The 16,121-nt window shown below is 39.8% G+C and overlaps 1 protein-coding gene across 5 annotated transcripts in view; it reads left to right on the forward strand.

Annotated features, from left to right (window-relative positions):
• RHOBTB3 (Rho related BTB domain containing 3) overlaps positions 1–16,121 on the forward strand; it is a 155,899-nt gene that overhangs the window by 54,287 nt on the left and 85,491 nt on the right. For all 5 annotated transcript variants that reach the window (XM_035014890.1, XM_035014889.1, XM_035014886.1 and 2 more), the window contains exons 5-8: positions 816–927; positions 3,397–3,762; positions 12,316–12,428; positions 15,332–15,452. In XM_035014890.1, the coding sequence (XP_034870781.1) occupies positions 816–927; positions 3,397–3,762; positions 12,316–12,428; positions 15,332–15,452 (712 nt within the window). The remainder of the gene's footprint in view (positions 1–815; positions 928–3,396; positions 3,763–12,315; positions 12,429–15,331; positions 15,453–16,121) is intronic.

Raw genomic sequence — 16,121 nt, forward strand, 5'->3', positions numbered from 1 at the left:
AGGTCTGGTGCCGTGCAAGGATTTTTTTTATTTTATTTTATTTTTATTTTTATTTTTTTAAAAGATTTTATTTATTTACTTGAGAGAGAGAGAGAGAGATAGCAAAAGAGAGCATGAGGGGTGGGCAGGGAGAGGGAGAAGCAGGCTCCCCCGCCCTGAGCAGGGAGCCCGATGCAGGACTCCATCCCAGGAACCTGAGATCATGACCTGAGTCAAAGGCAGATGCTTAACCCACTGAGCCACCCAGGTGCCCCTCAGCTTTTAAAGTAATCTTTACACCTAACATGGGGCTCAAACTTACAACCCCAAGATCAAGAGTTGCTGTGCTCTACTGACTGAGCCAGCCAGGCACCCCAAGATTTTTAATTTATAACATAAAGGATGTATTTCAATGTAATTTATTCAAGCAAAAAATAGAGCACGTGTAAATATTCCTAGTTGATATGAGCATCTGTGACATAGAGCCAGATCTGTCCTGCCTTGAGTTTCTCTAGTATTAACTGCTGTGGTTGCCCACGAGATGGTTATTGACAGTCACACAGTCGTCCTGCTGGGCTATTATTCAAGAGAATAAACAATTCCTTCTTGAATGGGTAGTTTATTTATGCTTAGACAAGGCACAGTCTGTTCTACTTGATACATTTTTTTTTGATACTTTTTTTTTAAATAAAAAATTGTTTAAAGTGTTTGCTAAAGCTTACATGGAGATGGTAATGGCATTAAAAACATTTGGCAAATGTGATTTGGGGTACCAATAATCATGTCAGATACATAATTTTGTTGAAGCTTTAATCAAAATTTGATTCATGTTTTAGTTGGAGTATTTTATGATTCAAGCCTTAAATCAGAAGACAAGTGAAAAAATGAAGAAAAGGAAAATGAGCAACTCATTTCATGGGATTAGACCACCTCAGCTTGAACAACCAGGTGCATTTATTAACCAATGTTTAGACATTCAATTGATATTTATTATAGATCACTTCACAAGTTGTGGAGCAATTGTTCCCAAATTTGAGTATGTTGAGGACTCACCTGGCATTCTTTTTCAGTAAATCTGGGGTGGGGTGTGGCATCTGCTTTTAAAATAAGTTTCCAGGTGATTCTGAAGCAGGTGGCATTTGGACCCATTTTGAGGAATACTGTCTTAAACTTGAATCAGTAGCTTCTTTAAATAATAGTGTGTGTGGTGAAGAGTTATCCTAGATTAAAGTCTAAGAGAAATAACAACCAAGTGCAATACATGAACCTTGGTTGGATACCAGTTCAATAAAAACATCTCAAAGACTTAGGGCAGTTGGGTAAAATTTTAATATGGACTGGAAATTAGATGACATGAAGGGATTGTTAATTTTTGTATGTATGGTAATGGTTCTGTGATTAATGGAAGAACGTCCTTATTTTTTGGAAATGAATATGACATTATTTAGACCTGAAGTATCTTGATGATTCCAAGTTACTTTTAAGTGGTTCAGCAGTGTGAGTGTGTGTGTAAGTGTGTATCTTGCTAGAGATAAGGCAAACATGACAAAATGTTAATTGCAGAATGCAGGTGAAGGATATGTGTGTGCTTATTGTATCATTCTTTCAACTTTTTCAAATGTTTGAAAATGTTCATAACACAAGGTTAGAGGAAAATAAAGTTAAAGATACATAAATACAATTTTTATCAAAGTTAACTTTTATCAAAAATTTTGAATAATTATATCATAGAAGTAGAGTAGTAGTACACTATGCAGACCAATTTGTTATGGAAGTTGTTTTAAAATGTAGGTACTTGATAAGTAGTTGTTAAATAAATCAATATACATTAAAAATCCGGAAAACATAAATTAGTATGGGAAGTCAATTCCAGGTTTTTTTGTTTTTGTTTTTAAATGCAGATAGATCCTAAGTGATACACAGTTTGGCTTTGAACTTCCTGGTGTGCAAAGTAAGAGGGGTGACGTGGTCTGTTATGGAGCAAACCTGCTGCTTTAAATGCTTTCTGGATGAGAAGATGGGTGGGGAATAGCCAAATAAAGAGTGGAGATAGATGATTTCTTGGTTCTTATTAATTCAAGAAGAGAAAACACCACAATTCCTCTGAGAAAGCAAAGCCGTTCATGGATTTAGCAGAAGGAGAAATTTCTCACGCGGGTCTCCGCCTGGGGTGCTCGGTGACCTAGCGGACAGGGCTTTCCAAAGGGTCCGGTCGGCAAATGCAGTCTCCATTCTCACAGGTGGAACTTTGTGCCCCTCTGTGAGGTGTCACACTGAACATTGGTTCTGGTGCTCATTTGTTCTAAGGATAGATCCTGGGCTCCGGGACATGAGGCTTTCACATTGTCCGTAAACCATTCAGGGTCTGTGAGGTGCCTTAGGCAGTGGAGGGAAGGATGAGTGGGGTGTAGTTCAGGAAAAGCCTAGCCACCAAAGTTCCTTGTTTTTATCAGTTTTAGAGACTGGAGTTTTGCTTTAGAATAAAGAAATTTCATTCCTAAAGAAGTTTGAATTCTACTGATTTAGAGGATTGTGTATCTTTCAAGCAACCCTTTACAGATAGCTTTCCTTGGCTCAGCTTGGGATGAATCTAGCCAGCAGATATTTTACAGCTAGGGTCTATGATGAGGGCCTAGAGTGTGATCCTCTGTGGGGATATTCTGAATCGACTGAGGACTAATTTACCTTTGTTAGTGATCAAAATAGGAAATTGAAGGTTACATCCTTTTTTTTTTTTGAAATTAAGGACTCTAACCAACACTCTACCTGACGTGTGCTGAGGGGGAAAGGCTGGTTCTTGTTTTACTAGGAGGAAAAAAAATATTAATTTTAGGATCAAAATAAAATGATCAAGATGGTTTCAAACAATGGAGTCCCAAGACTCTGAGCCCTGGCTTTGAGGGGTTACAGTTTTAACAATTTAATTTTAACAATTTCCCCCCCCTCCATTTCCAAACCCAGGAGGAAAATGACTTCAAATGTGAGGTTAGGTTCTTCAGAACTTGTTCAGTAATTTGTTTGCATTTTTTATCAGGTGAAAGTAAGGAATGATAACCACCAACATACTGAAATGTAGTATTTGGAGAGAGATTTTATTTGGGGACACACAAATAGTGAGAAGTACTATTTTATTGCTGTTAATGGCATTAGTACAATTTTCATTTGCACTTAAAAAATACTGTGTATTTCTGTGACTTATCTCAGGATAATTAATTTATGTGTGTTTATAATTAGATTAAGTTACACAAAATTGCTGTTTTCGTAGGGTCACAAATGGCCAAATGTTGGCAATTTCATGTGGCTCAACTTAATAATATTAAGAAAATACTCTTTTGTTGTGTTTAAAAGAAACCGGAAATGATTGGGTCTATAGACCTAAAGAAAAATTTGTCACTTTTATTTTCTTCTTTGAAACAGAAAAAATGCCTGTCTTAAAGGCTGAAGCATCGCATTATAACTCTGATTTGAATAATTTGTTGTTCTGCTGCCAGTGTGTGGATGTGGTATTTTACAACCCAGATTTGAAGGAAGTTGCCGAGGCCCACAAGATTGTCCTGTGTGCCGTAAGCCACGTTTTCATGCTACTTTTCAATGTGAAGAGTCCCGCTGACATTCAGGATTCCAGTATCATTCGAACTACCCAAGACCTCTTCACTATCAGCAGAGACACTGCATTTCCCGGTGCTCGCCAGGATTCTCCCGGCAACCCACCCTTACGCGTCGTCGTCAAAGACGCCCTCTTCTGCTCTTGTTTGCCGGACATTCTGCGCTTCATTTATTCAGGTATCTTGTTAAATGATTCTGGTACATTCTCTTAATTAAGCTTTTGAAAGGAACTACGCCTGTGGTCCTCAGGTGTATTGTCTAGTTTCACGTTTATTTTCTTTCTACCACCTGAGGTAAGGATTATACATGAAATAGTCTTTACTTTATATATAGGAATTGGTCCAAGCTTTCCATTTTCCTTATAAGTTTACTTGCCTTGGTTTTAAATCTACTTGTGAAAATAATAATTTCTTTTCCTACTGAGCAGATATTAGTTAGTATTTTATTTAAACAAAAATATCCAAAATGTGAAAATACGAGACTTTGTCCAGTCTAACTCTAAAGAAACAAAATTTTCAAAGTGTGAATGAAAATAAATATCTGCATCTTTTTTTAAAAGATTTATTTATTTGAGAGAAAGAGAGTGAGAGAGAGCATGAGCACGTGCTAGAGAGAGCGTGAGTGGAGGGAGGGGCAGAGGGAGAGAGGAAGCTGACTGCCAGATGAGCAGGGAGCCCAATGTGGGGCTCCGTCTCAGGACTCTGAGATCCATGACCCAGAGATCATGACCTGAGCCGAAACCAAGAATCAGATGCTTATCCGACTGAGCCACCTAGGTGCCCCAGTATCTGCATCTTAAAAGATGGCCATTTATTCACTTTTCTGTTTTACTCTTAGATTTTGGAGGGATTTGAGAGAAATTAGCAGGGTCCTTGCATTCAGTTTAGGAACTGGAAAGAGTATCTGAAGTTAGTTTAGACTGAGATCTGCTTAATTAATTTTTTTAAGACTGATTTAATTAATTTTTGACTGTTTAATTTTTTTAAGATTTTATTTTTAAGTAATCTCTACACGCAGTGTAGAGAACCCACAACCCCAAGATCAAGAGTCACACACTCAACTAACTGAGTCAGCCAGGTACCCTGACTTTGACTATTTTAGATTTTACTTTTTTTTCTTACTGCGCACTTATCTTTTTAAGATAGAGCTTATCGGGTGCCTGGGTGATTCAGTTGGTTAAGCATCTGCCTTCGGCTCAGGTCATGATCCCAGAGTTCTGTGATCGAACCCCGCATCGGGCTCCTTGCTCAGTGAGAAGCCTGCTTCTCCCTCTCCCTCTGCCCCTGCTTGCGTGCTCTCTCTCTCTCACTCACTCTCTCAAATAAAGTCTTTTTTAAAAAAGATAGAGCTTATCAATTATTTTTCTTCTTGTCCTTTTAAGTGATTGTAGCTACTATATTTTAAAAAATAGAAGTTTTATCTGAGTCCTTTTAGCTAATGCATTGAGGGTGTCAAATCTAAGTGTCCCATATAAGAATGGAAAAGAATTGACGTAAAATGATTTTTAAAGTAAGCATCTAAGTAAAAATTTTCCAAGAACTTCTCTCTTCTTTAATTTTTCACCTGGAATCATGTTCTGATGAAATATTAAGTTAAGGTCACTCCTCTGGAATGTGGCTATTTTTAGACTTCAAAATGGGGGACAGATAAGTTTATAAAGGTTTGCAAATAAAGTGCTGTTTTATATTTGTAAGAAACTTTTGGATACTCTTCAGTTGAAATAATTGATGTTAATATAAGATTTTACTTTTTTCATTTGGGCTGTGGTTATATAATTTTACTATAAGTTAAAATAAAAATTAATGGTTTTGAAAAGTGCAGTTGCAGTATGAAGATTTAAGTGGATTAAAATGTATATATATGGGGGCACCTGGCTGGCTCAGTCAGTAGAGCATGTGCCTCTTGATCTCAGGGTCATGAATTCAAGCCCCATGTTGGGCGTAGAAATTACTTTTTAAAAAACTTCAAAAAATCTCTATATATGTACATACATACACCTACATAGGAGTAGAATGGTAGTGGTGGGTCTTAAACCCATTATTCAGTGAATATTGGCTTGGAAAAGGCATAAATAACCACTCCTACAGAGCACACCAACACAGCGCCTTCAACATGGCAGGTTTTATGTCGGTTGAATTAATGAGTAGACTCTAGTAGCTGTGAATCATCATATGAATAAAGCAGACTAGTTAAACACTTCATTTACTAATAGATTATCATGTTTAAACTTTGAGTCTCACAGTTTAGAATTTAAGGCTAATTCTGAAAAACAAAAATGTTTACATGTTAAATGAAAAAAAGTCTTTAGTGATGTTTAGAGAACTGTGAAGGAAGTGTTTGGCTTTTCGTTTCAGAGATGTTACTGTTGAAATTGAGTTGTTCAGCAAGTTTACTACAATATCTATTGAATACTTTCGAAGGCACATGAGCGCTTTGAAGTCAGTTACATCCTCTTTAATAAGGTAGCAATAAAAAAGCTAGTTGTATCTCCAGTAACAGAACCTACTTGTCTTTCTTGTAGGGAATGATTTTTTTAAATTGCAAAATTAATACATGCAGATGAAAGCAAAGGGGAAAGAAAAAAAGTTTTCCTCAGTCCCCTTATGTGTTAACTCTAATGCTATTTGAAAGAAGTTAATTTATTGGGAAACATACATTAAGGAAAATGTATCTATAGTAAGCGCTGTTTTCCTCCGGCTGGAGCACAGAGTGGGAGGTGAAGGCTTGCAGGAGATGAGGCTGGCAGGCCAGATGGAAGCTGTTCATCGAAGCTGTTCTGGAATGTTAAGCATGATCAGACTGGGCTTTGGCATGCTCATCTCTGGTGATAGTAGGGGGATGGAATAAAGCAGGCAAAATAGGAGTTTAATAAGGAAGCTCCATTACTCTGGAGATCAACCTCAGGAAGGCCATTATTCTGACAACAGGTGGTTGGTGCTACAGCTTGTCCATCATTTGGACCAGGGCTTTTCAAACTTAATGTGCATGCGAGTCAGCTGGGGATCTTGTTCATGTGCAGATTTTTTTTTTTAAAGATTTTATTTATTTATTTGAGAGAGAGGGAGGGAGAAGGAGCATGAGCAGGGGGAGGGGCAGGGGGAGAAGCAGGCTCCCCGCTGAGCAGGGAACCCAATGCCAGGCTCCATCCCAGGCCCCTAGGGTCATGACCTGAGCCGAAGGCAGACGCTTAACTGACTGAGCCACCCAGGTGCCCCTCATGTGCAGATTCTGATTCAGTAGGCCCCCGGTGGGGGGGGGGGTGAGGCATGAGATTCTGCATTTTATGCAGTCTCCCAGGTAATGCTGGTGCTCTAGACTACACGCATCACCTGCTCTGGGAAGAACCACGTACCGGCCACAGACGGGGGCGATAAGAGCCTGGCATTCAGTCCAGAGGCCCAGGGGAGGGCCCCGGCCTATCAGTCTCAGGGCACAGAGTCAAAATGGGGTCAGCTGCAAGTCTGACTGATGTGAGCTCTTCGGAGCTGGAGCTGGAGCTGGAGCTGGAGCTGGAGCTGTCGCTGCCCTGTGGTAGCCGCTGCCCGAGGGTGGGGCAAGTGGCTGCTTTGTGGCCGGGTGGAAACTAAGTGAGCCCGGGAAGAGCAGTTAGAGGCAGAGGAACATCATAGCATGGAGAGCTTGCTACAAGCCCTTGACCAGTTCAGAGCACAGACTTCCTAACCTGACACTGAGCTGTTGCATTTCTGCTCTGTTCATTCTCTCCTTGTATGTCAAGACCCAGAGAAGAGGTGGTGTCAGGTAAGAGCTGGGCCACAGGCCATTGAACTGGGGCTGCAGGGAGATCCCGATGCTTTGAGGAAAAGGAAAAATAAATGCTTTAGCAGGTACCTATTACTTATTCTGTACTGTAGAGTATAACCTCAGACTCAAACAAAAGTTACATTGTGTTTAGTTATTCTTTTTTTTTTTTAAGGTTTCTATTTATTTATTTGATAGACACAAGGAGAGAGGGAACACAAGCAGGGGGAGTGGGAGAGGGAGAAGCAGGCTTCCCATGGAACAGGGAGACCAATGCAGGGCTCAATCCCAGGACCCTGGGATCATGACCTGAGCCGGAGGCAGATGCTTAATGACTGAGCTACCCAGGCGCCCCACGTTGTGTTCAAATTATGTTAAAAAAGATATTAAAGCTGTACTTGTACGGTAAAGACAATTGTGAAAAAACGGAGAAAATTTGTTAAGAGAAGAAAAATCAGTCCAATTCCTTCTCTCAAATGTCGGAACACTTATTGATGTTTTGTTTTATCCTCTAGTCTTTGTGCATAGATTACCATTTATTTAGAAAATATTTTTTTATCATGGGTGTCTGGATGGCTCACTCGGTTAAGCATCTGCATTTGGTTCAGGTCATGGTCTGGGGTCCTGGGATGGAGCCCCATGTCGGGCTCCCCGCTCAGCAGGGAGTCTGCTTCTTCCTCTCTCTCTCTCTCTACCTCTCACCCTTGCTCATGCTCTCTCTCTCTCTCAATAAATAAAAAAAGAAAATATTTTTCATCAAATTAAAGTTTTAAATATATATGTATATATATATATTTTTAGAGACTTCAGTAAAGACGACAGTCTTAAGGGATTTTTGGTTTGCTTTTTTTCTTCCTGCTTGTTGTTGAGCATTTTTTTTTTTTAAAGATTTTATTTATTTATTTGAGAGAGAGAGAATGAGAGAGAGAGAGCACGAGAGGGAAGAGGGCAGAGGGAGAAGCAGACCCCCCGCCGAGCAGGGAGCCCGATGCGGGACTCCAGGATCATGACCTGAGCTGAAGGCAGTCGCTTAACCAGCTGAGCCACCCAGGCGCCCCTGTTGTTGAGCATTTTAAAACTTTTGAACTGAACATAGGTTTTAAGACTCAGTTACGCAGTGGTTTCTTCACAGAAGCCCTGGCTTACCCACAGGTTATGTTAGGGGGGCAGTGAAGACAGGATCTGTTTGTACTCGTGTCTATTGGGTCAGTAACACAGAGGTAGAACTCCATGACACAGCATGCTCAGGAATATTTGCTCTGAGTAAACATGGACTGAAAAACCAACTTCAGTCTATCTCCTGCTTTTTTTTTTTTTAAACCAAATTACAAAGAATGTCTTAATTTCCTCTAAATAACATGCTTCTTTTTAATCTTTAGGAATTTGAAATTTTGTATATATGTGTTACCAGGGATGTTTGGGTCCTATATTTAGGAAGGGTCTGTTTAATGGTCTGGTTAACATAAGGTTTCAGCGTATTCTCCTATGAAAATTCCTAAATAAATAGACACAGTAAAAGTATGTGTTTTGTGTATGTTAATTTTCTACTGGGTAATAGCTAACACTGTATACTGTATAAGTACTGAAAGACTATTACTCAAAGAGAAGAAGCGAGGCCAGCAGTTTGTGGGTCTTCATTGAGTCATCCTTTATTGGCATATAGTTGTGACATTCTTACAATACTTGATAGTCTTTATGCTTGCAAATTCCTGATGCACACAATTTCAGATGGTTAGGAATTGAAATGTATGTCAGAGCCTCAAGAATTTTGCTTTGAGCTTTTCATACCACAGATGGCCCTTAGAATTTCACATCCCTTATTGAAATGCCTCCAGAGTAAATGAACACGTGGAAAGGAGCTTTCATCTTCAGCTTGCCTGGTATCTTCCAGCTCTTGGATTATTCTGTGGTATGCTCTTTTCTGCACTACCTAAAAGTTCAGCTTGTATGCATGAGTATAACATGCTCCCTAAGAACCTCAGTCAATTCAATCAGCGCTCTGAGAAGTTAACTAAATAGAAAATCCCAGTCAGTTATGCAAGATGAGTAAGTTCTAGAGATCTGCTGTACAATATCATGGCTATTGTTAACAACACTGTAACGTACACCTAAAATTCTGTCAAAAAGATAGATCACGTGTTAGATGTTCTTTTTTTTTTTTTTTAAGATTTTTTTTAGAGGGAGAGAGAGAGAGAGAATCCTCAAGCAGACTCCCTGCTGAGCGCAGAGCCTGACAGGGGCTCGATCCCAAGTCCCCAAGATCATGACCTGAGCCGAAAGCAAGAATTGGACACTTAGTTGACTGAGCCACCCAGGCACCCCACATGCTAAATGTTTTTACCACAATTAAAAAAAGGAAAAGAAAATCCCAGCATAAGGATTATTATTTTATTTGGAACAAAACCTGTCAAAGATGACTTGGTTAGCATTTCTAATTATAAGAACAGCCCAATCCTTAGAGTGCTCTGTGAACTGGTCTTTCATCTTTAGTTATTGGATCCTTTTGTGTCTATTCTGAGACAAATGAGTGGCCTGTAGGCATTTACCTGCTGTTAATCCCATGTATTTCAACTTAATTCTTGCTTTCTCTCAGATAATATTCTGAATGGAGATATTGTTTAGGTATTCGTTAATTAATACAATTTATTTTTAAGAGCTAATATCTGTTCTCCTTTAACATGTGTGAGTGTAGACAATGAAAAAATACCTGTTGGCTGCATACCACTGATCCTGGGTTTGGATCATGGGTGAAATGTCTGAAGGAAGAGCAGTGATGATCAGCACTCAGTGCACCTTAAAATCCCCTGGAAGGCTTTTAAAATGATGTCTGGGCTCCAGCCCCAGAAATCCTAATTTAATTGGTCTGGGACTGATACCTCCTTGATGGTATTTTATGAAAGATCTACAGGTAAATGTAATGCACAGCTATAGTTGGGAATCACTGGCAAAAATTCTTTTGATCTGGGTTCTGTTGGTTTCTCAGTGGTTCTTTTACTTATGACATTTTAATGTAGACCGTAATGTCTGTGTGTGTATGGGAAATTTTCTGGAGAGACAATGCAAAGAATTTATCAGATAGTGAAAAGAGTATGTGCCTTTAAAGTTAGAAATCCTTAGTGCCAAAAAATGAAAACAACAAACCCGAATGTTTCTTGACCGCAAACCTTTGGGAATTTGAGAAGGGAGGGGAGCCGACAGTGAAGTCAGGAAAAGAGCATCAAGGGTAGGAAGAAACAGTGGTGTTGCTGGAGCTGGCTGGCACCAGCTTGTGAGAGCCTATTGGGTTTCTCTCTTCCCAGCTCTGTGCTCCGTGATGTTGTGTCGTGTTGGTGGCTTGAAGGTGGCCATAGTGCGAGTATTTGCACCACAGAGGGAGCAAATGGCCCAGATCAGGGCTCTCCCTCCCCTGCCCCCTCTCCTCAGGATACACTGTAGCAATGATGAAGGTTAGGTGAGGGGAAGTTTAAAGATACTCTAGAGCGCCCAGTGCTACAGGGCTCAGCTGTAATGACGCCTGAGAGCCGCTGGGCTATCACTTGACTCTCCAGAGTAGCTTTGGATCTGGTTGGCTCAGCCTGGCTGCAATTGCCTGATCTCATTGGTTCAGTCATGTTTATTATGTGCTCTCCCCATCCCTGATGTCCATGAAGTCATCTGGCAAAGTTCTGGATACAGAAAGGGGAATATCAGAAGAAAAAGATAGATCGAAAAGGATTTTGAGTTACGCAGAGGTGAGAGGACTTGCTTCAAGTCACACCAGTAATTAATGGCAGAGGTAGAACTGGAGCCTGGGTCTCCCAGTTATGCCCGCCCACACTACACCTTGGTTAATTATATTTTTAGGCGTTAGGACTTTCTGTAAGCCATGGGATAGATAGGGGTCATCTCTTCAAATATCATCATCAGAATTGTACTTTTGGAAACGTATCAGCATTGAGTATTGGGATTGATTCAATGAGGAGAGGGCCACTGAGGAGCAGGTAGGCTCTATGGGAGGCTGTGGTAAGCCAAGCGAGAGAGATGCTTGGAGAAAGGAGAACTTTTGCTGACCATCAAACAGTTTTGTAAGACACAGAGGAAAGGTGGGGCGCCTGGGTGGCCCAGTTGTTAAGCGTCTGCCTTCGGCTCAGGTCATGATCCCAGGGTCCTGGGATCAAGCCCCACATCGGGCTCCCTGCTCCGCGGGAGGCCTGCTTCTCCCTCTCCCACTTCCCCTGCTCGTGTTCCCTCTCTCGCTGTGTCTCTCTCTCTCTGTCAAATAAATAAGTTAAATCTTAAAAAAAAAAAAAAAAAAAAGACACGGGGAAAGGGACTGTCAGTGTAGACAGACGTGAAATGAGCCTGGGAAGAGATAGCTTGGAAGTTGGGTGGGGTGAGGACCCGGGGAGGGAGGGACCAGGTGCAGTGATCTCGCTCCAGTGCAGCGGTCAGACAGCTCCTCAGGACAGTATCTACGTCCCTTCTTCAGGTTGGGTCTGTAGAGAGGCTGTTGAACATCCTTCTCTGACCCTGACCATGCGTGAGACTTTCTGAATGCATTCTGTTCCTACTGCTCATTCTTCTACCTGATGGTAGTCACTGCCCTCCAGGATTAGTATGATTTAAGGTAATTTGGAAAAAAAACACATCTGCCTTCTTAACCCAGGCAAGTAAATAATTGAGTGTAGGAAGGACTACTTGTGATGGCAACTAATATTCTGGCTGTTGCTGTCATTTTTAGGTGACCATCTATTATAAAGAGGTGACAGCTGTCTGGGAAGGCAGACTTCAGGTTTTGAGAAACACATTAGGGGAAGGCAAACTTTTTTTTAAAATGTGAGAACTGTTTAAATGTTTTAGTGTAATTACGAGGATATATATTTGGTAAAGAAAGAAAATACTAAAAGAAGGAGCAGTGCTATCTAATGAGAGATTTACTTTTGTACTTCCTGTTTTAACATAAAAATCTAATATATATTAATTTGTTTACAGGTGCTTTTCAGTGGGAAGAATTGGAAGAAGACATCAGGAAGAAAGTGAAAGATTCTGGGGATGTTTCAAGTGTAATTGAGAAAGTTAAATGCATTTTAAAAACACCAGGAAAGGTAAATTACTTTATTGAAAATCAGTTTACCTTGATATTCTCTGAATTTTAACATATATACGATGATAAATGAATAATATTGAGTCATGGGAAGAGTCAACAGTGTAGAAATATGTTTTTCTTGAGTCTATTTTTGCCATTTGAATATTTTAAACGCAAACATGTACTTCTTACTATCTCAGATTTTAATTCATGTAAGAATTAAAATATGTGTGAGTCATGTCTTTAAAATGTTGGTTTGTGAATTCCATCCTCTGAAACATTCCCCTAGAGCTCCAGGAATATGCAGTCTATGTCAAGAATGAAGGGCTGTTGAATCTATCCAGTTCAGTTAAGCTTGTTAAAGGGGATGCTTTCTCACTTCTCCGAATTTAAGTCCAAGTAGTTTTCAGGAGCAAGGCAGTTTCTCTGTGTGCCTTTTTCAAGAGTTCTGAGAAATATGTTTGATCAGCTAGACAGTTAAGGATTTGTTTCTCATCTTGTATAGGTTTAAAATTATAAACCAGGTCAACGGTTATAAAATACAGACTTTGTATACAGTCCTAAATGTGTGCATGTTCAAACTCCAGTCCCTTAGGCTGTCCAGTCTGTAAGGGCTTTAAAAATAAATTTGTTCATTTTAGAGACAACTACATTATACCCTTGAGCCAGTGTATTCTTATTTCAGATTATGTGCTAAACAAATTGGCTACAGTAGATAAAAAGGTAAGCTATGTGCAGTGCTCAGCAGAATATAGACTTATGTTAAATGTAAGAGAAATGATCATTCCTTGAGTTTTTTTTAATACAGATGACTTTGTCAATTCTACAACCTAAGTTAATGACATTTTAAGTTAATATTTTAAAACTGTACAAGCTTTTAATGAAGATTTGAGAAAAAAAAACTGAACAAAGTAACATGGAATTAAGGGCAAGCCTTTTCTTATTTCTGTCACACACAGAAGCAGGTATGCAGAAGCTGTGCAGTTTTCCAGGGGATGGCAGAGCGCTAGCTCTCTTGCAATCTAATTCAACTAAATAATGCTTTTTTAGAATTGTGCACATAAACCTGCATTCTGTTTTCCGAAAGCTCTCTATATTACTTGTTTATAGACTGGTGGAAGTGTGCACCATGTATATCAGTGTTCTGTCCAAACTACTATCTTCCTATCTTTTTTACCTTCAAATTCAAGCCATGGGTGACAAAGGGATCTGTTGAGGCAGATTCATGATTGAGCGGTCTATCTATTCATACATGATATACATCTACGTAGTATTCATGACATACAAATTCATAACCTTTATATGAATGGTGAAGACAGAAGTGTTGCCTCTCATTCTAAACCTGAGCCTTTCCTTGAGTGTGATTTTAAACAGTCATTCCTTTGAGTACTGAGAAAAAATGAATTCTTGTTGGGGAAGAGGCTGGGGGCTATACAATTCCATGATATTGAACTAAATTCCCTCCTTTGTACAGGAGGAGAAATGAGTTCTGTGCTTTCTTCCTGTGCTTTCCTGGGGCAAAGGTCTCTCTCATTCACTGAGTACAACACAGAGCTATAACCCTGAGTTAGAAATCAGGAAATGTACATTCAAATTGTGAGTTGGCATGAATTATTTCTGGCTTTGAGCAAGTCTTCTCAGGACTTTCTGTAAGAAGAGGAATAGATGATGATTTCTAAAGCCCTTGCTGATTCTCAAATTCTGTGCTGCTTTTTGACTTGCTCTGCTTTGTGTGTGGCATTCACCCGAATCCTCTCCACCAGTTCCTTTGCTGTGTATTAAGGTAGGTTGTGTACAGGATCTGAGAACATGCTTTATAGGAGCAGGATTTGTATGATCCTGTTTTGTTTCTCTGCCTTGCTCATGGAAATCATTCTGGAGTGTGTTTTCTTCCTCCTTTTGAGGAAGGATAATATTTTGTTTTCCTCTTACCAAAGATTTTAATCTCCCACCATAGTGGATTAATCCAGAGTGGAGAGTAGGTGCCATTTATTCTTACTGCTGCAGTTGTATGCTTGATTATTTCTTAGGGATGAAGCTTTCCATATTCCCTGGAGAGCCAAGCAGAGGCCTGGGTTCTGACCCAGGCAGAGGTCCTGAGATTCAGCTAGGGAAACGGTGGGAGGGGGAGGGAACAGGGGCTGGCTCTTGAATTCTGAGGTTGGAACAAAGGAATGTCTGAAGATGACAGGAAGGACAAACAAAGCACCAAAGCGTAAGTGGGGTGTAGTGGGGGGCTGGAGACTGCTGCATCAGCCAGCGGCACTATTACGGAGTGACAGTAGTCATGGAAGTCACGGTAGTCATGGAATTGGTGCTCTGGAACTCCGGAGCAGAGAGCCAGGCAAGCTTTGATCGATTCCAGGAATCCCAGCTGTAGGTGGGATTATAAGACTGTACATTAAGACAGAGATGAATCAGTTCATTACTTTCAGGTATTTTAATGTTGATCTAGTAAGTAGTAGGACATGATATGATGGGGGAAAATAGTGTTTTTTAAAATGACAAATTAAATTTTTGTGTGTGTACCTTTTTAGTTAGGGAACAAGCAAACAGGTTCTTTATGTGAACATATTTTACCAGGCATTCATATGAGGTTGAGCATTGTCTGTTTCCCAGCTAAAGGGGATGTGAGTGGATTCAGGACCTCACGTTTCTCAGCCAGAGAGCTGTGTTTTCCCTTAGCCAGTTCGCTCACTGCTGAGAATGTTACACAGAGCCCTGCTGCTCCCTCTTCTGGAGTGCATGTCATTCTTGAGGGCAAGTTCCCTGGGCAGCTAGGAGCGCAGGTGCCATGGAGGAGGGAATCGTCATTTCTTCAGACATTTAGTACCGTTTTCCAAATTCTCTAATCAACTTATATATTTATTAACAGAGCATGTTGTACAACATTTCCACTTGTATTTTTGTTTTCCCTTATAGATTAATTGTCTAAGGAATTGCAAAACTTATCAAGCCAGAAAACCTCTGTGGTTTTATAACACTTCCCTCAAGTTTTTCCTTAATAAACCAATGCTTGCTGATGTTGTCTTCGAAATACAAGGTAGGGTTCAATTTTTATCAGTACTCGTTTTTCTTTCTTATTTTCTTACCTAACTTTCTATTTCAGCTTTGAATATTTTGGGCGAAGAAATGACTATTCTCAATGCAGAATATAGATTAATACTGGCTGAATTAAAGCAAAATCTAGGGAAATGAAGTATTTTGTTAAAACAAGGAAAGAAATTTATGTTTTCCTAGTTTTTTTTCCCCCCTTACCATAGGCTTCATTAGTTTTTAGGAACCAGTGTGGAATGGAATGATCTGTAATATCACCTCATTGTATATTTTTGTCCCTATATTTCTTCGAGATACTAGTTGTTGAATCATCTGAAACCAGCCCCCTTCACATTATATTACCTGAAATTTATCCAGTTCTCTTCCTTTCTATTTGAGCAAAGGAACTAAGCAGACGTTGAGGGTCATGCCTGGCTCACATTAGGCCTGGGTAGGTATTGCTACGTTTATTCCTCACGGCACTCTGAGAATTATCACCAGAGCAACTGAGAGCTGCTTTTTATCTCTGTAGGAAAGTAATGCTACCTAATTTTAATAATGATAAGCTGTTTTAATGCCCATTATTGATTATTCGCTTGGGTAATTTTGCCACTTCAGTAGATTAAAAGCATAATCTTGCAAGTGAATTGTCAGGTACCTTCAATTATGCAAGAAG

Source organism: Mirounga leonina, unplaced genomic scaffold (genome assembly GCF_011800145.1).
Source record: "Mirounga leonina isolate KUSES-001 unplaced genomic scaffold, KU_Mleo_1.0 Mir_168, whole genome shotgun sequence".
Lineage (NCBI taxonomy): Eukaryota > Metazoa > Chordata > Mammalia > Carnivora > Phocidae > Mirounga > Mirounga leonina.